Source organism: Centroberyx gerrardi, chromosome 10 (genome assembly GCF_048128805.1).
Source record: "Centroberyx gerrardi isolate f3 chromosome 10, fCenGer3.hap1.cur.20231027, whole genome shotgun sequence".
NCBI classification, from domain to species: domain Eukaryota; kingdom Metazoa; phylum Chordata; class Actinopteri; order Beryciformes; family Berycidae; genus Centroberyx; species Centroberyx gerrardi.
In genome coordinates this window covers 17,809,549-17,836,396 of record NC_136006.1, presented here as the reverse complement: position 1 = coordinate 17,836,396, position 26,848 = coordinate 17,809,549, and the positions used below count along the sequence as shown (strand labels likewise).

The following is a 26,848-nucleotide window of genomic DNA, read 5'->3' as shown; positions in this document are numbered from 1 at the left end:
CACGTTTATCGACGTTTTCCCTTGCCACCGCGTCTTGTTGCAGTCTTTAATTCCAGTAATAAAGTTTTAAGAGATTAATTAACGGGGAAATGGTGGCCGATGATCCACCATATCGACTCGGGGTGGCTAAGTTCCCTTTGCTATTATGCAACACCCCTCTGCTGTTACATTATGCAAGACTCTCTTCTGACTTATGCGTGCAGAATGAGAAATAGGCTCGGGATAATTGTATCACTCCCACTGGATTCACATTCATCCATTTGACTGTCACAACTCTATCCTGCTCCATGTCTGGTGAACTTGTGAAATCTTGTCGCGGGGAAATCCAGTTGGCTCTCAAATTACCTTAAATTGTTTTAAATTAAAACAGTTTTATATTATGCTTCATCATTTTTACTCTTCTCCAACGGGAAGATGTCTCTTTTCAGTCTCATTTAAAATTAGGTCAGAGCACTTAGAATTAAATGTGGCCCCCCAACACACACAAACACACTCACGCTCGCACACACACACACACACATAAAATTACAAAACTGTTTTGTAGTTTATCATGGGGTTTATTGGCATACATACATATTCCTTACAGTCTCTGCACTTTCAGTGGAATATAAAAGATTTAGCTTGAACCTAGTTATGCAACACTCACACAAACATTTAACAAGGATTGAGTCACAAAGCACTAGTTTACTGCTAAACTTCTGCAAAGCACACTCATTCTTGCTATATCACATGTGGTATAGTACGTGCAGGCAAAGGCAGAGAGACCTATAGTTTGCAGGTCTAAGGCACTCATTTTTATTGTCAATTCTCCAAATTTAGACACAGGATTTTAACAAATAAACACGATAGACAAAACCAAACTACTCTCAATATCACACACGAATAGCACACACACACACACGCACGCGCGCGCGCACACACACACACACTCACACACACACTGAGTTTTTAAGCACCCAGCTATTGATGCATCTAAGCTACTTCAGCTGACAGTGAGGCTAGTCCTTCTGTTAGAGTGATTTTGAAAGCACAGGTATAGTGTTGTTGCTGGGTCCAGAGTAATGTTTTACCTGGAGGGGTTTGTACATCATTCAGACATTCTCATCAACAGGCTTTGGTTTCAGTTCTCTCCATCCTATATTCAGATCAGGTCTCACCTGGGTGCAGTGGTATTACTCAGCACTGACAGGCTGCACCACTACGTTTTGAGTCGCATTACTTTTGCTCAAAAACAGTTGTAAGACACAGACTAAGTGACAAAAATGTTTAAATTAAAAGCACCAGAGAGACTGACTGAGTATAACATGGGAGCAATGTGATTTCCGTCTCAAGCAAATAACATTCTGTACATAAAAGCAAACATTTTTGCAGCAAAAATAATGATTGCATTAGCTGTAAGATACAAACTAATTTTGGGCTGGTGATAAACTAAAGCCTAACAAAACTAGACTAGAGAGAGAGAAGTGCATCGGTCAAGTAGTAGCCTATTGTGGCAGTTCTGAAAGCCAACCAAATCTAAATCAATAGTAGTTTTACTCTCCTATCCCACTGGACTGAACACCTGTTCAACCAACATGCTAAGTGTAAAACCTATGAGGGTGTGGAGAAACAACGATTTTCTCTTTACTCTTCTCCTACAGTGACTTTCGTTTTCCAAAACAGTGACCACTTGACATTTTTTTCTCATAGTAACTGTAAAAATATAAGGATTGTAGTAAAAATTGCCCCATTCCTAGTGTAGGGGTCCAGTAATACAATCAAACAACATGACAGTACTGAACACAAGTGAATCCTATAATACTTTGATAGCCCCTGAATCTAACAAACATCAACACAAACACATAAACAATGTAAAAAAGGTATAATAATTAACATAAGAGAGAAACATGAATAAGTCAATTTAGTAACGACACAGGGCCACAAGGTAAATCAAGTATGGAGGAAGGGTGATGGCGTCCTCTCCTTCATTGCTTCCTTATTTAGGCCTCCTTTGTGCTGGTCTTCATCTTCTCAACTGTTTCCTGTATTTAAAAGAATGAAAAAGGGTTGAGAGGAAAATATGAGATATAGTGTATTGTACAGCATACAACATAAATTAAGATGCAAATCTATGTCAGTATAAGCGACTATTTATTTCTGAATTTGACATTCTTGAAAGTGCACATCATTTGAATGCTTTCCTGTTTGGAAGCAGCATTCTATTTTAAAGCAAGGTCTTCACGGCTGAATTCAGAGTTTATCAAAAGGCACAGCACCTGTACCCACAGGGCTACATTTGTTTTTGTTTACAATGGCATTATAAGCTGTCCTACTGGAGTGCAGAGTACATGACCTCGCTGACTCAGCCATGGCCTCAAGCCAGAGCCCCAGTGCTACCTCATGAGCCTCGTGCACGTATATGCACACATAAGCAAACATGCACGCACAAGGACACGCCACAAAATACTTAGTCACTCTTTGCTCCACAAGATCAGCGAAATGCTTTATTGAGATTGTGACAAAGCACTTTCTCTCACTCCCTCCAAACTGGCAACTTCATCTTAAGACAATTGCTTGCATCAGCCTTGGTCTGCCTTAAGAGGTTCTACATCTGTCCTGTTGGCCTGTTTGAGAGGTTGTAAGACTTTATTCTCTGTCTGGAGAGGTTATAGAACTGCATTGATTGTTGTATTGGCTGTCTGGTGAGGTTCATGAATGGCCCTGTTTGTCTGAAGAGTTTCTAGAACTGTATTGACTGTCTGGTCGTGCTCTAGTACTGTATTGTCCCTCTGGCGAGGTTCTAGAACTGTATTTACTGTCTGAAGAGGTTCTAGAACTGTAGTGACTGTGTGGAGAAGTTCTGAGGTTGTTAAGCACATAAGCACAACTATTATCTTAATGGAAAATATTTGTGATCATTTGGCTCATTTCCTTCATCTGCCCTTTACTTCACACCATCCATAGGCCATTTTGTAGTTTGGTTGTTCCTAATTTAGGGGTAACATTGCTTTATTTCACATCTTTTGATTCAGCATTTCCCTTTTCAAGCCAGGGGCCATAAAGCTGCCAGTACTCTGGCTCACTGAGCAGAGCTAGCTTGGTATACAAGACAGGTCAAAGAAAAGTTTACAGCAACCAATTTCATTTTGAACTACATTGTTCTGGCTGAGCAGTTTGATTCAAATACTCCTTGACCAGGAACTCGCTGTAAGTAATCAAAGTTATTTCCTGAAGAGGACGAGGAAACTAAAAGCAGACACCTCTAAATTCACAGAATCAATTATGGCTTCTAACTGATGAGTATGCCAGAGTGATATTTCATGGAGTTTCAAACCAAGTGGGACCCTGTGAGCAGTGGACAGTAATGCAGCTGTGATGTACACTTTTATTTTTTTGACTTTGCGAGGTGATGTAAAAACAAGTTTTGGTAATATTTATGTTACCATGGAGATATTCTGGAACTGTTCTTTCTGTCCGGGGCAGTTCTAGAACTATTAGGTCTGTCCGTGGTTCTAGATTCATGTGAAGTTTAAAGGGTTTTCTGATTGCAATGACCGTTGACTCTGAGCAAGACTAACCTGGTGCTTATTGAGCTCAGCCACACGGCGGTTCCACTCCTCCTCAGTCATCTCTGCCCCAGCATCTGCTGACTCATCCACAACGGCTGTCTTGTCTGGACAGATAGATAGACAACATGAACAGGTGTAGTTTGTTTTGAGATGTTTGAGTTCACTAAAAGCAAAAACAGAATAAAGTTCATCCTGAGTATTTCCCTTACCAGTGCAGGTCATAGCAGTGCACACCCAGTTGCCGCATGCACAAACACAGCGGTTGCACTCCACCTGGGTCTCTGCCCCATCCTCATATGTCTCATCCTCCAAGGCACACTCTGCAGAAAGACACACACACACACACACACACACACACACACACACACACACACACACACACAGAGCGTGAAAGACCATTCAAGAAAAGATCATAGATTATGTTTTTCAGAAACAGCCAAATGCACAACTAAGAGACATTTTAACTTACTGTATATTTGCAGGGTTCCCACATATTATTCTATGATTTGCCATGACTATTTCATGACATACAGTTGAATTTCCATGACCAAGATCTGTCAGCGTTTATGTTCAAATGCTACATTATTTATTCCGTTGCTGATTTTAATGTCACAGGGCTTGATTTGGCTAGCTACAACTATCACATGGGACATAAGGAAATTGGTTATTTGGATTATTAATCAAAACTGACCAAATCTACCAACAGCCAAATCAAGCTTGATGTTAAATACTTGAGTGATTGCAAAAAAGATGATGAAAAGAAAAATATTTTCCAAAACTTTTGGTTATGTAACATTCTCTTAACTTTTCCAGGCTTGAAAAATATGATTTGAAGATCCATGAAGATTTCCATGAGAAACCCTGTATATAGTGGGCCAGCTGTGTGTGTGTGCGTGTGTGTGTGTGTGTGTGTGTGTGTGTGTGTGTGTGTGTGTGTGTGTGCACGTGTGTGTGTGTGTGTGTGTCCTTGAGTCTGGTGAAGCACCAGGGTTCAGTGTTCTAAGGGAATGTTTTCCTTGTAACAGAGCCATGGCTCCTCCTGTGAACTTTCCCCCAGATATAACTACATCAACTGACCCATGTGAACAGCACAGAATCAGCCTGATGTCTGGTGTGTATAACTGATCAGAAATAAGTAACAATTTGAGGCAGTTTTGACAAATGGGACAAAATCAATGTGGATGACATAAGAGGCTGTAATGAATCAAAGTATGATGAAAATATTCTCCTGTTCATAATTGTTGGCAGAATGGCCCTTTATAGCATATTAGGCCTGGTGATGTGTTTATGTTACTGAACATGAGCGTAAGGTATCTTGAGCTTACTCTTCTCTGGTGGATTGAAGCCAGGCTTCAGGCAGTTGAGGAACTCATCAAAGCTCAGCTTCCAGTCAGCATTCTCATCAGAGAGCTCAATGAGAGCATCAACACACAGGCTCCTGGGAACACACACACACACACACACAGACACCCACACACACACACAGACACCCACACACACACACAGACACCCACACACACACACACACACACAGACACCCACACCCACACCCACACACACACGCACACACAGGGGTAAAATATTGGCTGTGTTATATAAAAGCAAGGGAACATTGTGGAAAAAAAGAAGCCCACTCTAGAAATGCAATCCATTTAGAGGGTTTTATCCCATACAGCACAGGTGTTTATGTCAGCACAGGCTCCCACAGGAGGCCGTTTACTCTGGCCCAGATAGGGTTCAATGACTGACTGTGCAGAACTTAAAATAGCAGCACAGCACATGGATATGGATATTTACACAGTCTGTGGGGCTACATGTAGGCTTGTGTGTACCGAAGTTGCCATAGAAGGAAATGTTCGCATAGTTTGAAGGGAAGTGAAACAGTTACACGAGAAAAACAAGAAAGCAAACACAGAGGCGTGCACACACACACACGCGCGCACACACACACACACACACACACTGACCTCAGCAGCTTGTTGCTCTCCTGGTCTGCGTAGGACTGCATGTCCACAGCCGAGTCATTGTGCTGGATGAATTTGAGCAGCTCCGAGGAGTCCAGCTGGGAGTCACCATTGTCATAATTCTGCAGAAACAAGGACAGACATGGGAGGGGCACAGTTAGGCCTCGTCTCACCTCGCCTGATAAAACAGTAGGCAATGAACAGTAAGACTAATCTTCCATAATGAACTTTGAGACTGTCTGATGACGTAACCACAAGTGGTCATCAGTCAGTTGCTAACATACCTCAGTTTGGCACATATCTGATGACCACCCTCCCATCCCAACCCCTTCACACACATACCACGTTCTCTGTGATATCTTATCAATACAGCTGAGAATTCCCTGGGTGTAGGGTATACCCTCCCTCCTAGATTACCACTTTACATGTTTCCCTCTATCTTTAGCCCTGTGTGTCATGGTCAATGCTTACTCAGCATTGTGCATCACAACTAGATGTACACCGCAAGGGGCTCAGACTTTTTTTTTTTAATTGGTTTGTGTGTGTGTGTGCGTGCGCATGCGTGTACTGTATGCATGTCTCTGTGAGAGAAATCAATGGGGTTGCTGATTGACAGGTCAGTTCAGCCTGCCAGTAAATAAGCAATCAATGCCACCAAAAATGCGAAAAACTGTTACTATGACGATCATCATGTTTAGTAGGCATGAGAAAGAGATTTGAATACCACGGTTTGGCATGGGCACCTCAATTTTTGGCCCTGTGTGCAACCATTGTTATTTTTTTAACATTTTAAATGGTGGTGTAGCAGAATTAAAATTAAATGGCACTGAATTGTTTTCACTTTTTTAAGTATACATCTGTAAATGATGTGAATGTGAATCAGTATCTATCAACAGTACAATGATAAAGAGAGACATTATAATCCTGCCAGTAAAGGGGATTGGGGGGTTTGGATGCAGAGAGCTGTTGCTTGGTAACCTATAGGCTCTGTAATCCTCTCCCTGAAGGGAGCCGTAGTAACGGCCTGAACCGGTGCGACAGCAGAGGTGGAGGAGCTTTCTGCCGATCAAAGACCCCATTATATGACTGTGTGGTGTGAATGTGGAAGACAGAAGTACTCTAAGAGATTCATGAGATACCATAAAAAGACAATGACATGAATACTCTCACAATTTACACACACACATTATTTGGAATGGGGAGGACCACGCATATAAATAATGTGGATCAAACAAATTGTTTGAAGAACCATCTGCTCTTCTCCTTTAAGATATTACCCGTCAGCCAACAGGAGAGTGGCAGGGGGCCTTCTCTACAGGAGAGGGGCCTTCATTAAACTGAATTATAACTGTCAGCTGACATGCCTGAAAAGTCTGTCACATGAATAATCAGACACAGTCAGAGGCAGCTTTGAGGATTTGGGGGGTGGAAGGAGACAGAGGGGCTGTGCAAGGTGCACACACAGAGGTTCTGTTAGTGCTGCACGCTGTCAACCTATGTGGTGTAGAAAACTGGGACATTTGGTAGAAGAAGATGGAGAATGTTGAAGGAGCAATGCCAAGAGCAGAAGTAGAGATCAGGGTTCATGGATCTTCTCTCTCAGTGCCCACCTTGAAGTATCTGAGCAGGATGTCAGAAAAGTTGGATCCCTTGACAAACCAGCCGTCTGGGACCACCTCAGTCTGCAGCCACTGGATCACACGACTCCTCAGCTCGTTGCGGTCCGCAACATAGCACACCACTGCAGAGGAGTCGGTACATTTAGGTCAACAACATTACTAAATATTCACAAAGCATAAAAATCTATCTGCTATTTGGAAGTTATCTTGCCAGCTGTTTCAGGGTTGACCCCTGTCCTTGTGCATGCGTCAGTATTTCCAAGCTCACTATGTCCTTTCCAATAGACCATAAACTGCAGCTAATGCACACTCACACACACACATGCATGCACATGCATGCATGCATTTAAACACTTGTGCATACATACATACATACGCACGCGCGCACACACACACACACACACACACACACACACACACACACACTCACCTGGGCTGGCAGCTGCCTGCTCTGTTTTCTTCTCTAAAGGTGACAAAAAAGAGAAAGGATTTATGAGGCAAGGAATTAATGAGTTAATCACTTCAACACTTTTGACTTGTGTTCAAATTAATTGAGCTCAACATTGCTGTCACAGAGTACTTGGCCAAAGGTCTGAACCAGAGGATAACAGAATGACATAACTATGGTCCCTGACTACCTTTTTTTCCACAAGTCAGATCAATGTTCAGGCCAGCCAAGGCATACAGTCAGCAAGACATCACCAACTGCGAGCAGTGAAAGTTCACTTGAGATAATATGCACTAATATTAGATGCATTCATAGATAAGCCAAGGCCAGGAATGAAATTGTATAGCAGATTGGCTGAGATCAGTGATGTAAGGATAGCCATATATGGTTGGCTTTCAACCGGGTCACCCCAGTTAACTGAAAGCAAGAGGAGGAGGAGAGAGAGAGAGAGGACTGGCGATATCATTGTGACCTTGGTGTGTCATATCAGCTCAAAGAATATAGATATATATAGAATATTGATCAGTCATATTAATAATCTACGATCAGTACACTCAGCTGCTCCTGACCAGCTCAGATTCTAGATAATTAAATCAATTCTGGTCCTAACCAGACTAAGTGAGGTCTAGTGTTCTGGGATTGTAAATGTGAGGGTGGTTATTTATTTATTTATTCATTTGTTTTCAGTCTTGTGATGTGGTGCTGTGTACTGCGACTCCCACCCTGGCAGTGTCCGTCATGGGCCACCTGGATCTTCAAGCCAGTCAGACAGGCATCTCTATGGAGCTCACAGTGATTCCTGTAGGTTTTCCCATTGCTGCCACACACTGATCTCTTGTGGGGCTTACAGCTCTGGAAAGAAAGCGAGAGAGTGAGAGAAATAGAGATAAGAAATCTATGAAAAAATAATAATAACAATCTAAGAATAATCTCAGAAACTCTGTAATCCCTTCTTTTAACTTTGCCTAGTTAGCATAAGTATTTTATGAATATTTTTTGTAGTGAGCTCTGGAAAGAGAGAGAGAGAGAGAGAGAGAGAGGGGGAAAGAACTGAAAATAGTGGAAAACTACAATTTTACATTTTAAAAGTCATTGTATTTTATTTTCTTCCATTCCTTGATGAGTGGAAGGGTCTCAAAGAAGCTGCAGAGCCACATACACACCACTCACCTCTATACACAGACAGCTGGGCTCCCCCTTCTCGGTGACAGCACACTCTCTGCCTGCCCCACAGAACACGTTGGCGCACACTTTGCTCTTGCTCTGGACCTCCTGAGAGAGAGAGGAAACACACATCATTGGCACTGTGGGCTTCACACACATGGTGGCGCTGTTGCACTTTTAACAGGCCCATTAGAGAGTGTTGCAACATACTAATAGACACACACATACACACAAACACAATTGTGGTGTGAGATCCACATAAATGTCATACCTTCACATAACCCACTAGCACAGACCCTGAGGGATAGTTTCCCTTTCACTGCCTTGACAATGTAATTTTTCTCCCTGAGTAGACCCAAAGTAAAGGCTCTCTACTCCTGACACCCCACTTCCCTTTCTCCTGTCTTTATCTCTGATCCCCATCGCCCATTTTATCTCTTAGTGTCTCTTAGTGTTTGTCAAGGTTTCTGGAGAACCACTTATGTTTGTCACAAGTTACCATGCCAACTATGGTCAGACTCCGCTCAAGAGGTGACAGGTTTTTAATAGTACTAGACTTTGAGGAGAATTGAAACAGCGGAGCCAGCCTCGGGAAATGGCTTCAGCCTAGATAAAGCAAGACAGTACGGCAGAATAAAACATCTGGAATGTTAAATGACAACAGTCTGTCTGTGTTTGAAACATTCTTTCTGTGTGTGTGTGTGTGTGTGTGTGTGTGTGCGGAACAAAGAAAGGAGACAGAATGAGCACTGTACAGGCGGGCAGGAGATGACTTCACGAGAACAAAACAAAAACATCTGCTTAACAATCCTCAGCTTAATTCCAATATCTCTCTCTCTCTCGCTTTTCTCTCGGTACAACTTTCTTTTCCTTTACATTCAGTCCCTGCCTCTCTCTTTCTCTCTCGCTGTCACCTCCATCCCTTTGTGTCTTTGTCTCTCGCTGTGTTAGTCTCTTGTAGACCAAGGCCGGTGGACTTGCCAAACTGAGTTCACATGAGCTGCAAACCAACCAATCACAAACTGCCAAGCGGAGCTGCAAGAGCTGCTTTATGACCCTCATTACCTCCTCCTTTCCCTGACTGTGTGTGTATATGTGTGTGTGTGTGTGTGTGTGCGTGTGTGTACAGGGTGTTTCCACATCTGGAGTCTGAGCTGTGTTTTCCTTTGGGCCTATTCCCATGCTCTGTGAAATCTTTACTCCTCCCTCTCTTGCTAGACTCCCCTCCTCCCTAAGCCCCTGTTTCCTGTATGTGCGAGACAGAATGTTGGCGTACTGTATGTGCGTGCAAGTGAGCTGGCTGCCAAGCTGGTGTGTGTGTGTGTGTGGGTGTTTGTGTGTCAGGGATTGGAATGTAGGTTAAAATGAAGGTGGGTTCTTGTCTGGTTCAAGACACTAATGACTGGATAACTTGCCATGGGGCGGGGGGTCACATGAGAGATTTACACTGTAGAAGCCTTAACCCTTAACTGGTAGAGAGCGAGAGAGAGAGAGAGAGAGAGAGAGAGAGAGAGATAGGGAGGGTGATTCTGTAGCGAATACGAGGTTAGGCTTTCTGTTTATTCCTATGCATGATTCAAAGACACATACACACACGCACACACACGCACTCCAAAGTTGAGGTCATGGAGTGGCTTCAAAGCAATCCCTGAGGCCTTGAGTGGGATGGACTATTCAGCCTGTTAGACACAGATGGGCCAAAGGGAGCGGGCGAGAAAGCTATAGCCTGTTGAAACCTGTAGAAACCTCCAATAAGCACTTGAATAATGGATGGGCTTCTTAGCTGAATCTAGTATATACATCTCTCTCTCTCTCTCGCTCTCTCTTTCTCTCTCTCTCCAAATAGAACCAAGAGAGGATCCCTGACATTTAGCTAATGGATTCAGAGGCACCGGTCCTTGTTTCACCTGATTCAAATGGGGTGTTGCTATGGTGATAGCAAGTACAGGCTCCTGTACTGGTTAGATCACAGAGCTGTCAATCACAGGGAGCAAATGGAATTGAGGCCCATTATGAGATCAGAGCAGAACTTGTTGCTCAGAACAGCCTGAATGTATGTTCACAAACACACACACACACACACACACACACACGCGTGCACGCACACACACATACACACACACACACACACACAGACACACGTGCACACACACTATTGACTGTAGAAAGTAATGGGCAAAGTGACTGTGATGTCACCCTTTCACTTTCTGCTAGCCGGGGAATGGGATTGTATTTCGGAGCCATAGTTTGTGCAGTTGCCCACATGCCTTATATGGTCATAAATCAATCCTGCATGTAGCCCGGAGGTAGTGTCATTGTCAAGATTGCAGATATCTTCCTAATAGCACTTTTTTTTTTATCGCCATATAAAAGGAGAATTAAAGAAGGAGAATTCAAGAAAATGAAATAAGCTACTCAGATTATAACTTGTAGAACAAACTGACTTAATATATGTCACATAGAATATGGGCCATGGTCATCGATATATTTTGAGGTGGGTGTTTCAAGCTGTTATGCAGGCAGCCAGTAGAGAGCAATCTCCCAGGACATGGGCGTTGGATTCAAAAACCAAGGCCAGTTGTAGCCCCTTAGCACACACACACACATGCTCACACACACACACACACACACACACACACACACACTCACACACACACACACACACACACACACGCCCGCATGCACGCACACACAATAAGGAGTAGGTGTCCTACTAAAATGAATTGTAGTCAACAAATGCGAACTCATTTCCCATCTCTCCCATCTGAACCAATCACAGCAGCCAGACCTGTCTGTGTTAAGTGATTGGTGAAACATAACGAGCCCATCACACAAGGCCTGTCTGTCTGAATAAGATTAGTGATTTGCTTGTGACTGTTCATTGATTGGCTAATTAACATTCAAGGGAGCTTTACACTTACATACATATCATACATATATATTACATATATCCCTTTTCCCCCCTCTCCCTTCCTTTTCTCTCCCTATCCCTCTTTCCTCTCCATTTGACTGGAAGCTAAAATTGAAAGGTTTTAAGAAGATTAAAAGATTTAAGGATGTTTTCTCCCAACTCCTGCACATGACTTTCATCTTTCAGTCTCCGTGCCTCTCAATTCACGTCCACTATATTTTAATCTCTCCCCTGCTGTAATTCTCTCTATCTTGTCATTTTATTCCCTGTGCCATGCCCTTTTATGGCTGCAGGAGATGTCCCAGTGAACTGAGACCAGTCTTGCAGAGCTGCCAGGAAGCCAGAAGAGGAAACGAGAGAGCGAGGAGAGGAAAAATATGAGGAGGAAGCTATGAAGAGAGTCAAACTAATAGGAACAGGGAGATGGTGGAGGTAGGAGGGGAGGGAGGAGGGTTGAAGTCAATTTCTCTCCTGCCAGAGGTTGATTGGCCCCATGCTGAAGCAGATTGGAGTTAAAGGGCAGTGCATTCTCGCTTCCGTTTTCCCCCAAAAATGCCTCTTTCATTTTCCTCTGCTGATAAGGGCTCGGTCAGTGTAACAGCAGCAGGGCTATATCTGTCACCCACCAACAAATAAAAACACATTAGAATCTCTATCCCTCTCTCTCTGCCCTTCTGCCTCTGCCTCTCTCGCACACACACACACACACACACACACACACACACACACACACAGCACACTAGGTGGTGTGTTGTGCAGTAAATGGGGTATGTATGAGTAACAGAGCCTGTCCACCTGCATATGTGCATGCTTTGTGCCTGTGTGTTTGTGTATGCGCCCGCATATCAGTGATGCTCCATTGATTCAGCAGGCCAATCGATGCTGCTGAGGGTGTCACTTAACAACCATCATGGGTCCATTCCCACAATGCATCACACCACTCATTAGCATAGAGAATAGAGGTCAACCGATTAATCGGCTATCGGCTTTTTCCTGCTCCAAACTATCGTTATTATATCGGCCTTTAAAAATCCACTATCGGTCGACCTCTAATAGAGAACATTGATTTAGTGATCGTAAACAAACAACCTGACATGGCAATGCCTACAGTGATATTCAGTGAAAGGGAAGTTACATGAAAACATTACATACTGTATATAACCTTTTAATTAATGCGATGAGTTATATAACAATATGACTTTTTGTGGAGAGGAGGAGGTTACATTACAAGTTATATTTACTCTCACAAAAACTCAAAATATGATCATCCATCAGTTTAGTAATGCAGATGAAACTTCTGAGAAAATGTTTCCTCTTTCCACTGAGGTAATTCAAAGTTCTGTGTGTTTCCATAATGAAAAGATTAAGTTAAATGAAAGAGAAAGTCCCAGGAGGATGGAAATAGAAAAAAAAATAACGTTGTTTCACCTTTGCAAGATGATATAAGCTCCAACACTGATCGCACAATGTGATTAGCATCTCCATGTTTTCCAAAAAGATTTGCCTGTGCCATATCTGCATTGAAGCTTGTCACCTTTGGGGTATTAATATACTTTATATTACTGGGGAATAAAATACTGTAAAAGTGATGGCTTCTTTTTTGAGAAAAATAAAAGGTAACTGATTACAATAATTGAAAAACAGGTGTGTTCCTTTAAAACATAAAAACTCTCCACTTTACAACACATTACTCAGCCATTTTATTTGGCAACTGTTCCCCCAAACATTAGTTTACCCCAAACGTAGTGACTCATTAAAGAAATATTATTCCAGAACTCATAGGGAGTAATGATTTGTGCCCAGCACTGGTAATACAGGCACTGGCACATGAGGCAGTCAATTAAAGATCGCCATTAAAGCTGCCAACTGTGGCTTGTATGCATCAATCTGCCTCCATCTAGAGAAGCTTCTAATATCTCTGCGACTACAGCATAGTGTAATTTACAATGACATTTTAAAATCACCAGACATTTGTAGATTTCATATTTAATAGAGAATGGTATATCTTACTGCATACTTAACAATCAGAATACACTAATAAGCATTAACTCATGTGTCAGTCCACAGTACGTCTGAACATCCTTCGATTTTCGAGAGGCAGCTGTGTGTATGAAACATCACATGACTGAAAATGGATCACTAACATTCTTTGTTTGTTACCAAGGATAACGCCATCTCCTCTACATTATGTGCCTCACCAGAGAGACACTCGGACTGACAGATGGACAGACAAATGAACACACAGCAGGGCGACTTCACACTCGATGCCTCGAAAATGCAACCCTGTGCCTTACAAGCATGTTTCCAATTACAGTGAGATTCAGTAATGGAAGGGGGGGAAAAAGAGAGGAGAGCAGTGAGGAGAGAGAGAGAGAGAGAGAAAGAGAGAGAGAGAGACAGACTGAGGAGAATGAGAAAGTAGGGGGGAACATTCCTTAGCTATGTTGTGCCTCAGCTGGGGTCCGACAGGGTTTGTCTTGAGCCAAAATCTCATCAGTATCTAGGTCAGAGAGGTGCCCGGCTGCTCTCCCCCTCTCCGTCTCTCCTGTTTCCCGCTCTTCCCCCTGTTGTCTTTCCAGCTCTAGGCCTGGCTATGATTGTCCAACGCTACTCAGCTCCCTGAGACGTGGACTCAGGCCAGGAGGGAGAGAGGGGGACAGGGAGGGCTCAAACCAAACAAGCGTCTGTCTCCTTTTGCCCATAATGACCCCTCTCTCTCTCTCACTTCTCTTCCCAACAGCGTCGGCCCTAACCAGGCCAGAGTGGGCAAGAAGAGAAGTGGGGCACAGCTAGAAAGAGGAATGAGTACCACTCTTAAACCACGCACAGTAACTGTGAACCAGTTTCCTCCTTTGAGGAATTTGTGCAAGCGTATAGCTCATTCCAAAGCACAGGGGACTAACTTCATAGAGAATGACTATCATTGGCAGATCCTGTTTCTAGTCATTAAAGGAAAATGTAACATTAGCCCTTAATAATGCAAGTGCCACCATTCTCAAACCTCTAGCATCTTTTTTCCTTTCAGAATCTGTATCTTCATACATATCAGATCAGGTTTAGTCTCAGTTCTTCTGTACTTTTCAGTCTCTTGAGCTTAGACTTAAAGCCCCAGCTGAGCAGGCAGTGGAGAAGTTCGGAAATGACTTTTACATGTACAAACCCCAAAATCACAGACTCTACTGACATGCTCTATCAGAGTTTCCTTTGAGCTGAAGTGCCTGGTTAATATTCCATGCATTTATATTGCATTGAGATGATAGCAGAATTGGCGGAATGTGTCCTTGGTATAATGAGGCCAAAGTGAGGCTGATATGAGTCCACGTTATAAAGATATGAGCTCTTTGTAAAAACTCTACGGGTGGTCGGGCTACAACTGGAACACTCTCAGGGGGGGCAGGTTGGAGATTAAGCCTGCAGAAACAAAGGAGCCTGGGTAACGACTAGTCTAAATTGATCTGCCTGTTATTTTTCTCTGTGTTTTTTATTCAGTGTGAAAGGAATGCTTCAGCGGATAGGATGATGTCACTCCGATCCGACGACTCTAATTCTACACCCACAAGCCCCGTGTTCAACGGCTGAAATTCAATAACCAGAATGCAAATTAGACCCTGCCCTGACAGAGAGAATAAGGAGAGAAAGACAGAAAGACAGAAAGAAAGAAACAAAGAAATAAAGAAACAAAGAAAGAATGAGAGAGAATAAGAAACAGACACACATAGTGTGTGAGAGAGAGAGAGAGAGAGAGAGAGAGAGGGAGAGGGAGAGAGAGAGAGAGAGAGACTAAGAAAGGCAGGAAATAAGTCACGGTCTGGGCAGAGCCACATCTGCTAGCAGTTAAAACGTCACCAGAGAAAATAAAATCCTATAAACACGGCTCCACCCCCGTCCTCCTCTCCCCTGTGGACCCTGTTGTCGCACCGTCCCCTGTCCCCACCACCTGACCCAGATCAATCCCATATAGAGGAGCTGTCCCGCCTGTTCTATCCGTCTCCTCGAGTGTCCTCTACTTTACATTGCTCTCTCGCCATCCATCCATTATCCTCCTCTATTCATAAAGTATTGATTTTGTCATCTCTTTCGACTTAGCATCAGCTCTTTGTGCTCTAGATGTTCGCCTCTCTCCTTCTTGACCCGATAACCTCGCCTCATTTTCCTCTAATCCTTCTCCCTCTCTATCCACTTTGCCCTGTTTTCTCCCTTTCTCCCTCCCCTCCTCTGTTCTGGGCACTATTCCAGTGCCGGGGAGAGAGGGAGGGAGGGCGGCCCGGGCCCAGGCCAGGGGAGCGAGTAGATTCCCTGCCCTAGTCTCCGCTCCTGCTTTGGGGCCAGTATTGGGGCTAATGGCTGGAACATGTTCGGAGAAGGAAACGGCCTGTTTACAGACCTCCTCTGTCTGCAGAATGTGTAGTATGTGCAGCCATCTTGGAGTCTGCAGTCTGTGAGCATGCCGGTGACCACAATGTTTATCAGCTCAGCCAAATGAAGTTCCATGGGTGTATCGTCACAGTGACGATACACCCATGGAACTTCATTTGGGATACAGACCAAGCCTAGACTCTAATTTGGCACATTTGCTTCCTCTTTGCTCCCATTACAGAATCTTTTGTAACAGAGAGCCTGTTTGTGAGAGTTTTTGTTCAACCGAGAACAAATATGCACAAGATAAACAATTAAAAATAAGCCAGGTGCAAATGCATGCAATAATCAAGTTCATAAACAGACCTCACTGTAACTACTGATGACATTGTCATATGATCAATTGTATAATTGTTCTACTTTGGATGTGGGCCTAGGACCAACTGGGTCACACAGGATGTTTTGCACTAGATAATTTTCTCATGACAGTGGCAGTATCACTTGTATCCATATGTTGATGAACAGAACATTTTCCTATGGGGCTTTTCGATAACAATGTAGCTCCTGAGATGACTCTGTGACACATTTGGATCACTTTGAACTGCGAAAGTAAAACAGAACATCCATGGAAATGAAACAAACATTTTTATTACTGTATACTAATGATGCTCATTCACTGCTTCTGGCTGTGAGTCGAAAAAGAAGAAAAGAAAACAATGGGAAATTATACCCTTTCTAACCTTTTGCCTTCAGACGCCACCTCTAAGCCCTCTTTTCACAAAGGAGTTCCTGAGATGAAAAGAGTCAGAGCAATGACACCTACAAAAAGCTTTTTGGAACCCCCTACTTTTGGTGTGTGTGACTATGTTACATATTCATTAACTCTGAGTCACAAACCCTTTGATACAAGTAGATTAAAATGCTTGTGTTTGTCATTTGTGCGTATGTGTGTGTGCGTGTGTGTGTGTGTGTGTTAATTTGTGTATATATGTGTGTTGTGCCTTTGAGTGCAGAGTGCCGGTAATGATAAGACACCAGTACAGCTGGTAAGCTAAATGAGGACTCCTTTTAAGCCTAGCCAAGAGTGAAGAGAACACACTACTGGGACATAAAACACAGTGCAGCCCCCTCTCTTTCTTTCTCTTTCCCCTCACTCCATGACACCACACAGCCAAGTCTTACCTCACCCCAATCTCCCTCCTTCTAATTGCATGACTCTGGCTTAATCTCCCGTCTGTTTTACATCACTTTATCTCTCCTCTCCTTCTCCCTTCCCCCCCGATCCCTGTGCAGGATCCATGACTGGATGTTGAGCTACAGTAATTAGAGCGGGCTGATACAGACAGAGGACACAGCGTCCCCTCATGCTCATGTTCTCTCCACCTGGGCAGATATTTTTAGCCCACCTTTGAATGAGACAGAACAGGCATCAACACGGCAACACAGTGTGGTGCCTGAAAGGCAGCAGCTCTATCAGTGTCTACTAGTCAGCCCACCACTACAGATCCAGGGACTCAGCCAAGGAAGCAGCTCCCCTGCTGGGAATGTAACCTGCTAGGGGAACTGTACTCTTTAATCCTCTCAGACTCTCGGACTGTCAATTGAACTATGCAGGAGTGGAGAGCTTGTCTGATTGCCTGTTCAGCTGCTGGGTTCTGATTTCCTCCTGATGTCTATATTTTTCCGAGCCAGATCCAACCGTGTTTCTAAACTAAATTATCCACTATGTCATTCCACCCCGCCACCATGGATAATGCAGGCTAACACAATAACGCTGCATGCCATAAAAAAGGATATACAAACATTGCTCTCTGTGTTTATGTGCGTCTGCGTATGTGTGTGTGTGTCCCCTGAGGCCACAAACTCTTGTGACTTTCACAATGCGCGCATCTCCACCGCCTTTGCATATCAAGCTCACAGCGCGTTTAAGTAAAACATCAACATCTTATTCACCAGATGCATATCTCTCGCCAGCCACCACAGAGAGTGTTTTTCCTGAGTCTCGACCCCAGCCCCGGCGCACTATCTCTGAGCCGCTTATCTCCAAACACTGCAATTTCTCGCCTCAGGAAGCACGCAGGCATTCTCCTTCATAATAAATCAGGAGCCAGTGTCCACAATTTAATAACCTACGCTCATGCCAGAAAACAAACAAAAAACATAGAGCATCGACGTGGCCACGCGCACGCACGCACCCACCCACACACACACACACACACACACACACAGACAGACACTTTCAAACAGGCAGACTACCGTTTTCATTAATCTCTCCAGCTATTTTATGCATATATTTGTCAGTTTATTATTCTCCTATCACCTCAACATAACCCAAATGTCACAGACACCCCGTCTGCTCATCAGATCCATTCCTGCTACGACTCGCTGACCTCCTTTAAACAGCACACTGGTATGCCAGTTCAGGCCCTTCCCACGGCCAGTCAACAGGCCATACATTATCAGGGTAATTACCTTTGGAGAATAGATGCCTTTCTAATGCCTCCCCATTGACTTCATGGGTACACTCAACAGACTCTGCTGTGTGCTCTGTTTTCACCAAGCCATACCTCACAGATGAGAGAGGTCACGGATCCAATAAAAACGCACACAATGGGACATTTTCCAGCAGGCAAAGGTGGGGACAGCACTGGAAGGTCGGGAGAAGGGAGGGGGGAGTAATGTTGTGGTGATAGAGACACTAATGGCCATCTGACTGAAGCCATCAAGATAGTGCGGGCGGCAGACAGTCGTTTTATCTTGTCTTTCACATTTCACGCAAGGGTTTGAAAAATTGATGCCCTAACTAAAGCTAGTCTGAAGCACGTTCGCTAAATTTAGGGACTCAATCCCCTGTTTATTCCCTCAGTCTTTGAACTGTTGTGCAGGTCAACAGAGAAGTCAACACAAAACCAGGTGTTCAACAGCTGCCTCCGGTGAGGTAAGGCCCTTAGCCACCACCTGGTGTGAGTGTGTGTGTTTGTGTGCATGTGCATGTGTTTCCATTCCTTGGGTGGACAACAATGCACACACAGCCCTTTATAACTCTGTCACCTGGTCATCATTGTACAAGTCCTGAAACTTTATTTTCCTGGTGACTGTGTTTGTCACGAGGCGATCATCCCCCTGCACCATCAACCAGCTAATCTAACATCACATTAGCCCTGTGTTTACTCAGTGGTTACACTACTTAGCACCACAGTGTGTGAGACCAATAAGGCGAGTGTTCTCACAACCCTTGAGTGCATTCACCTCCCCCCTTGTACACAGACAAACACACACACTCAGACTGACCACCCAAACACTGCCCTTGTACGCCATTAAAGCAGCTGCCATTTGGTGGAGGCTTTTATTCCAAAGCATCTTACAGTACCATGAGTGCAGTCATGTGGAGGGAATCGAACCCCCGGCATGCTAATTATGCTAATCTCTACCCAGTGCGTTATACACAAACATTCCCCTCCTTCCTCTGTCTTTGGCTTTCACAGCTGTCTGTCACTCCTGTGTGTCCGCTTACTGTAGCCTTTCCTGTTAACTCCACTATTTTATGAAGAAGAGGTGTGTGTTTCTGTGTGTGTGTGTGTGTGTATGTGTGTGTGTGTGTGTGTGGTCTAGCAGGATGCACATTGTGAATGTTTGTTCCATTTCAAAGAAAAAACACATACGCATGCATATCAAGTGCCTTACAGTGATTTTGTACATTAAGGAATGGGAATGATGGCCCCATTAAAACAAACGGTCCCCGAGGCAGTTTAATTGAACTGTGGGGCTAATTGTCTCCATAATGAAGCCTCATAATGCGCAGGGTGCCTGGGATAATGTCATAATTGCTTTCCCCCTTGAAGATAAAGACCATATTGGCTCAACATAACCTTGAAAACCCAGCCGAAAATGGTTCATTTTCACCACAGAACAGCATTAGGACTAGACAGACTCCGACTTCTCCAGATGTGTTATAGTCTAGCTTTTTAAACAAAGCTGCCGTGCATTCCTCCACCCGGACAGTTTCGTACGGAGCGATTACCAATCGGTCACGGAGGTTTTTATACGGGCATAAACATTTATTACACGTTTTAAAAGCTTTAAGCAATCATTTTAAAGGCGGAATAGAAAAGAAAGCCGCGTGAACCAAACTTACCTCCGCGTTACAGAGCGCGACGGCCAGCACAAGGAGCACGGGGACCCTTCGGAACATCTGGACATAGAAAAAAAAAAAGAGAACAAGTCAGGGTTGGGGGAAGAAAAAGATAATAGAAGTTCAACATTTACACCCATTTACTGAGGCATTCCGTATACGGCTAAGAAAACGTGTGGAATATCTTACTTTATCTGAGAAAAGATTCAAATGACTGTTACCATTTTGGAAAAGCTGCTCCGCTCGGTACGCTGCTGGGAGGAGGGAGCTGGATGTTTGTCGGTACAAAGGCGAACTGAAGGTCCGTGATTTCAGGAAATTTGAGGAGCGCTGAGGAATTCGTGCTCGTCAGTTTCTCCCCCCACCCCGTCCCACCCCCCTCCTCTCCCTTACTGACGTGGCCAATGAAAATGTCTGGAGCCCCTTGGAGGACGTTAACCGACAGAAAATTCACAACCGGAGTAGGAGGAACCGGGGAGGTGGGGGGTACCCGGCGTGCCCGAAGACCCCCACCCCCCCTCCGACCCTCGCCACCACCCATACAGTCAATACACCAATGTCACAGTTTGCTTCCAGCTGTAAAACTGGTCCACTGCTACCACATCATCCACTCTGCCCGCACTGTCATTTAGCACCTATCACATAACTGTGGGCTGCTTAAGGATTTATCTTTCCCCTAATTAAAAAAAAAAATCAATTGTAATATTCCCACAGTATTCCTAAAGGGACTTGGAGTGTGTCTGTGGTTCTCAGTGGTGAAGTTTATAGTCATCTTATAGTAGGCCCACTTTATATATTATAGTAGCCTATATATTCTATCTTCTGTGGTGCTTCTATCATATTCATGTAATATTCATGCTGTGACATTTCCTTCTAAAATGTATTGGATACTATAGTTCTGTTGCATAAGGATCAGTAAGTGAAAAGTGGATAAAAGTAGACCTTAAAAATTCTAATACAGTTTAAGATTTGACAGCAGCCATGATAAATTGACTAATATTAACCCTAATGTAGTTTTTTCACACAACAGGCCTGAAAATGTTATGTTAATGTGAAAACAAAAGGGTTATGGTGATTAGACTTGTGGCTTCCAGCAAAGTTCTTATTCTTATTTCTTATTCTTCTATTTTTTCTGTGTTTTTTACACCTTGAAGAGCCAATTCTTGTGGTATACGAGACCATTGAAGTTTCATACAGTATGTGCCTTTCATGCAGTCTTCTTCCATAGCCTTATAGAGACCCCATCCCCTGCTGAAAGATTTATGTTTATGTTAAGTTCCTATGCTTTAAGTATTCCAGGATAACCAATTCCCACTGGTGTGTGCGCTTCAGCTGAGAGTAATTAAATAGTGACTAGGAAGGGCAATCTTCACTGCCTCCCTCAGACACTGAACACCACTGCACACTGCATTTTGAATAGAAATGAGAGGATGAATGAATTTCTCCCACTGTAAGTCATCAATTATATATGATTTTATCCCCTCTGAGGGAATCTACCTGTTTAAATAGATGCTGTGACTACTCTGTCCCTCAAGGCTCTTTGTGTATATGTGTGTGTGTGTGTGTGTGTGTGCGCACGCTAAGAGTGATTCTCATTCTGCCTGCATTGCTCCACTGAAGTACAAAGAAAACCCAAATGCACACGATAACAAGTATCGTCAATCAAGTATTTGCTTTTTATAGCTGCTTTGGTTTGTTTTACTTGGTTAATGGCCTCATGCACATTAGCAATTCTCTTATTTGCTTTCTATAATTTGCTATATTCTGTTTTTTCCCCCATTTTTCCATATTGTGTTTTCAAATGGCCTCGTGCATATCAACATTTGTCATACTTGCTTTCTATTATTTTCTAGATTTTTTTCCTCCCCCATTTTTCCACGTTCTCCTACTCATTCAATGACCTTTGTTTGCCTCACTGCGTTCGCTGGCATGCAGGAAGCTGTGCGAATGGGGGGGGAGGGGGGGGGGGGGGACAAGGAAGCACTTAATAGCACAGATTTTATTTTTGCGTCCCATGGGAGAACAAACAACAATGAAACCTTCAACCGTGAAACAAGTCAACAATGCTGCTGAAAATTACTTGATTTAGAAAGTTGGTGAAATTACTGCATTATTGTCGCTCCACTTTCCGGGTTAAATCTCAGTTCTTGTAGGCAGCAGGGGAATTTTCACCACAATACGCCTTTTTAAGAGGAAGGTTAATTATTAAAGTAGTGGCAAACGCAAACAGTAGACATCCCTGTTCCACAGATCAAAACCCCTCAGCAACCCCTTCTTCACTGCTCCAGTTCGTGAACACACATTTTAATAATTAATTTATGTCCACATCATACAAGAAATGGGACACAAACAATAAAGATGCAATCAGGACATTTCCAGGAGCTGCTTGATTGACATGGGATGTAAGATTTCATAGCTTCCCCTCCTCCTCATCCTTCTTCTTAACTGCCATTAACAGCTGAAACAGAGCAAATTCTGGCCACCTGTTTAGCTTTCTTCTTCTTCTTCTTTGCCTGTACACACACGCGCACACATGCACACACACAGCATGCATGAAAAATTAAAAACCCATTCTATAAACAACTCAAAAAGACAGACACACATTTACAGCAGATTTGTTTTCACCATGTTCTGCACGCAGCCGGGGGAAGATGAATACTTTATCAGACAAAGTGCATAATCTCTTCAAGAGCTCGGTGTGTATCAGCCACTGCTGCTATGTCCAATAAGAATACACATTCGTTCTCCCAAGCTATCAGTGTCAAAACATGTATATAGGTTCCTGCTACTATTGATTAGAATTCGAGCGCTGTGTAAGTAGGAACAAATCGTGCAGTATTCAGGATGGGGAGCGGTGGTATTAGCTCCTCTGATGTCTTTCTGTGTTCTGCCAGAGGCTCTCCAACAGGCATCTCAGATATTCACAAGCATCCATCAATGCCTGAAAGGGTCAACGACTAGCCACGATCTCGCAGAAACACACACAGACGCACAGACGCAGAAACACACCCACACAGCCCACACACTCAATTTGTTCCTTTTTTGTTCCTGTTGTTTTCTTTCATCAAGGTTCTGTTTCATCTCTTTCTCTTAGGCCTGCATAAGAAGCGTGAGAGTCTGATTCAGAGGTAAACAGACTGAGGAGGCTGAGGCAGCCTGTGTGTGTGTCTGCACCTCAGGGCCTCCTAGGAACCTGACAAGAGATGTGTGCTTGATAACTCGTGGATGTGTGTACAGTATGCGTGAGTGGGCATGAGCGTGCACGCATGTGTGTGTGTGAATGTGTGTGGTCGGGCGTGAATGTGTGTGTTTGTGTTTTTTAGGGGGGCCTTGCAGGAGCTGATAATATGATGACGCTTAAGGACCCTGTTTCACACTAATTTTCGCATTTTGTTGTGCCCGCCTAATTTCCCAGCTGCAAAAATAATAGAGCAGGAAGGGGAAGATAATGAATGCAAGCGAATCCATCCACATTTGCATATCTATTCTAATCCAAACAACTAATCTATGCCTGAAAGGGCAGCCAATCCTGACAGCATTAAGATAGGGGGCGGAGAGAGTTTTGTTTCCTTGATGGGCATGGGTTGATACTGAGGAGATTCAGACATTGTTTGGTAGAAATGAACATTTCAGGTTGGGTGAAAAGCAGCGTTCTCTTCCCTTGCTTGTTAGCTGGGCCTCTCCTCACTCAGTCTCTGGTGAATACGGCCAAGGCCGCCTGCTGGCTGCCATTACTGAAGACACTCATTCATTAACCTGGCATTCGGACAAAAAAACCCTCCAGTATCACAACATTAGCACACACACACAGTTGAGCACATACACAAACACACACACACACACACATACACACATACACACATACACAGAGACACACACACACACACACACACACACACACACATAACAGGGCAGGGAGAGTGGGAGGGGGTATGACCATGAACAAGGGCGTGTATTGCTTAGAGTTATACATCAGACATATGACATCTACAAAGCACTGATGATTCACACACGCCGGGCGGCACACAAGTGCATGCACAAGTGCGTGCACACACACACCAGATACAGACACTCACGCGCATCAAACACACTTAGAAGGTGTTTCTCCCAACCATCAAGCCAATTGAAGTTGCTTTTTTTTTTCCTTTTTTTCTTTGAACTCTTGGCAGTCCCAGCCCTCTGCAGAGGCTTTGTCAACCTGTATCCTCTAAATAGATCTTCAGCCCATAATCAAATTCTGCTCCATCAGCCCTGCATTATGAGAGAGAGAGAGAGAGACAGAGGGGGGGTACCTACAATATGGGCAGAGAGGCATGTAACTTGGCAGCTGGACACCTACATGGCCTTTGTGGAACCAGAGGGAAGAGTGTCCCAAGTTCCATTAATTGACTTTATTGCCTGCTTGACAGAACTCAATGCATCTTTAGCAATGCTAATGTCATTATAACTCCATCTGCCAAAATGCAATCACACACACACACACACACACACACACACACACACACACACCCTTCGCATTTCGCTGCTGTCGGGTGGAAACCTCATATCTACAAAATGTCAACTTTTCACATAGTAAGAAAATCAGCCTTGCATTTAGCTTGATGGCCATGCCTTTGTGAGTTTATGAAATAGCTTTGAAAAAGTTTCTTTTTTTTGTAAAAGGCCCAAGGGTTGTAGAATTTTCTCGTCCTATAGAGGACCATGTGATCCTTAAACTGAAGTTAAAACATGAAAATCCCCCAAATTGGAGTTACGAGGTTTTCACCCAACAGAGACGATGTGCTGACCTACTGCTTTTCTGTTGTCAGGAGTCAGGAATTTAAAAAAAAAAAGGCTATTACAGCAGCCCCTGCTGGTGCAGAGCACAATTATCCACCTCACCATTCACTGCTCTGACCTCAGCTTTGACTCTTTTACTGACTCCACCTCTGTCTCCCTCTGCCCTTGATCAACTCTTGAAAAGACTGGAATATTTTAAGTTGAAGGGAAAGTGCATGGCCTGCATAGCATGTCTTGAACAGATAGCCATGTTAAAAAGCCTGTTGTATAAGCCTGTCTCTCTCCTTCACCGCTGTCTCTCAGTGCTGTCTTTTTCTCTGTACCTCCTATAGCACAGCATGATGGCAGATATTGTGATTAACCGATCAACACTTGAAGTCTATTTTAGGCTATACGTATGTTTTCTTTTCTGAGTATAGAGACATACCCCAATTTGTGATCCATCCAGTGATAAATGAAACAATTTGAACCGTATTCATAATTTATCTGTTGCCCATTTGCCTCTAACTTCTTTAACAAACAGTGTGAGTTTCCTGTTCTCACACCTTTTTGTCAGATGCTTTTGCAGCCCATGTGATAGAGATAAAGGAAATGAGAGTCCAATCAGATTGGCAAGAACTAGTATGGTGCTGCTTAGTGTGTACATGTGTGTAGATGGCTGGATGTATATGTGTGTGTGTGTGTGTGTATGTGTGTGTGTGCATGCACACGCGCACATAGATGTGCCATCCTTTGTTTGTGCATGCATGCTTGTCAACTAAGTTGCATATACTACAATTTATGCTCATATTTCTTTCTTTGTTTTTTATTCAAATATTCATCAACCTACAGGTAGAAAGGTTTCTATTGTTATACAAGAAGTCTGATAGGTCCCTGATTTGATCTGCAGGGTAACTGAACATGTTGATGTTGATGAAGATGTTTGAGAACTTTTGCTTGAATGAGTAATAGTAGAGAGAGACAGGAAAGACTTGAAGAGAGAGAGGGGATGACATACGACAATGGTCCTGGGCCGGATGTGAAGCCACGATCTCACACTTACATTGTCACGCCTTCGACCATTGCCTTATTCATGACCTTATTCAGGATAGGCCAAAGATCACAGAATTTCACATTTGATACATCTTGTGTTTTATTCTTCAACTACAGCACCCACCTCTCCATATATGACTTTCTTACCTTTGAGCCACTAAAGGGCGAATAGTAAGGACTTTAAAGCAACAGTCTATTAAAAATGCACATCAGCATTATTGTTCCCCCAAAGTGTTTTTAATAACATATTTTAATTAGTTAAATATTGTTCAATATTTGGATTCACTACAGTGGTTCAAAAATTGCTTTGATAATAATTAATTGGCGCTAAGGCAATTAAATTTCCAACAACTTACAGAAATGTCAAATCTATCTTGTATAGACCGCTTCAGGCAGTCCCCATCAAGTCCCCATCAAGTCCCCATGGTTTATGGTTTTTTGGTCCCAATGGTTTTAATAGTTTCTGCTTATAATGAAGCCAGGGTATTTTGTTAATGACAGGATTATGATCAATTTGTCCTGATACACTTACAGTACATAAATAATAGAAGCACATATCAATGCATCAACATTGTGAATGTAATTCACAATTTGTGAAAAGATAAAGTGATTCTAGTAAATGATAATGGAAAAAAAGCACACCACAAGCAAAAAAAAAAATCTGTTTGAGACAAAGAGCAGAGGAGTATCTCTTTAAATTTCCCCAAATTGTTCTACTTTTTTCAAGGTGTTATTTGCTATGACTTGAATACAGAGATGGTAATAAAGGAAGGGAACCCTGCACTTTTACTACACTTTATATTAAAGTAGATATCCTACTTTTGTAATCCACCGCAAACAGGTGCACTTATCAGATACTTTGATAGAATAGGTTTAGCATACAAACCTATGATCA

At 43.3% G+C, this 26,848-nt stretch overlaps 1 protein-coding gene across 1 annotated transcript; it reads right to left on the bottom strand.

The window, feature by feature from the left end:
- Positions 1 to 771: 771 nt before the first annotated feature.
- On the bottom strand, positions 772 to 20,478 carry LOC139918156 (follistatin-related protein 1). The gene is made up of 11 exons (XM_071907440.2): positions 20,364 to 20,478; positions 20,146 to 20,202; positions 8,750 to 8,851; positions 8,302 to 8,431; positions 7,562 to 7,594; positions 7,123 to 7,253; positions 5,516 to 5,634; positions 4,874 to 4,986; positions 3,758 to 3,868; positions 3,558 to 3,652; positions 772 to 2,021 (listed from the first exon to the last, which is right to left on the bottom strand). The coding sequence occupies exons 1-11, from the start codon at positions 20,364 to 20,366 to the stop codon at positions 1,980 to 1,982; spliced, it is 936 nt and encodes a 311-aa protein (XP_071763541.1). The 5' UTR covers positions 20,367 to 20,478; the 3' UTR covers positions 772 to 1,979.
- Between the last annotated feature and the right edge of the window lie 6,370 nt (positions 20,479 to 26,848).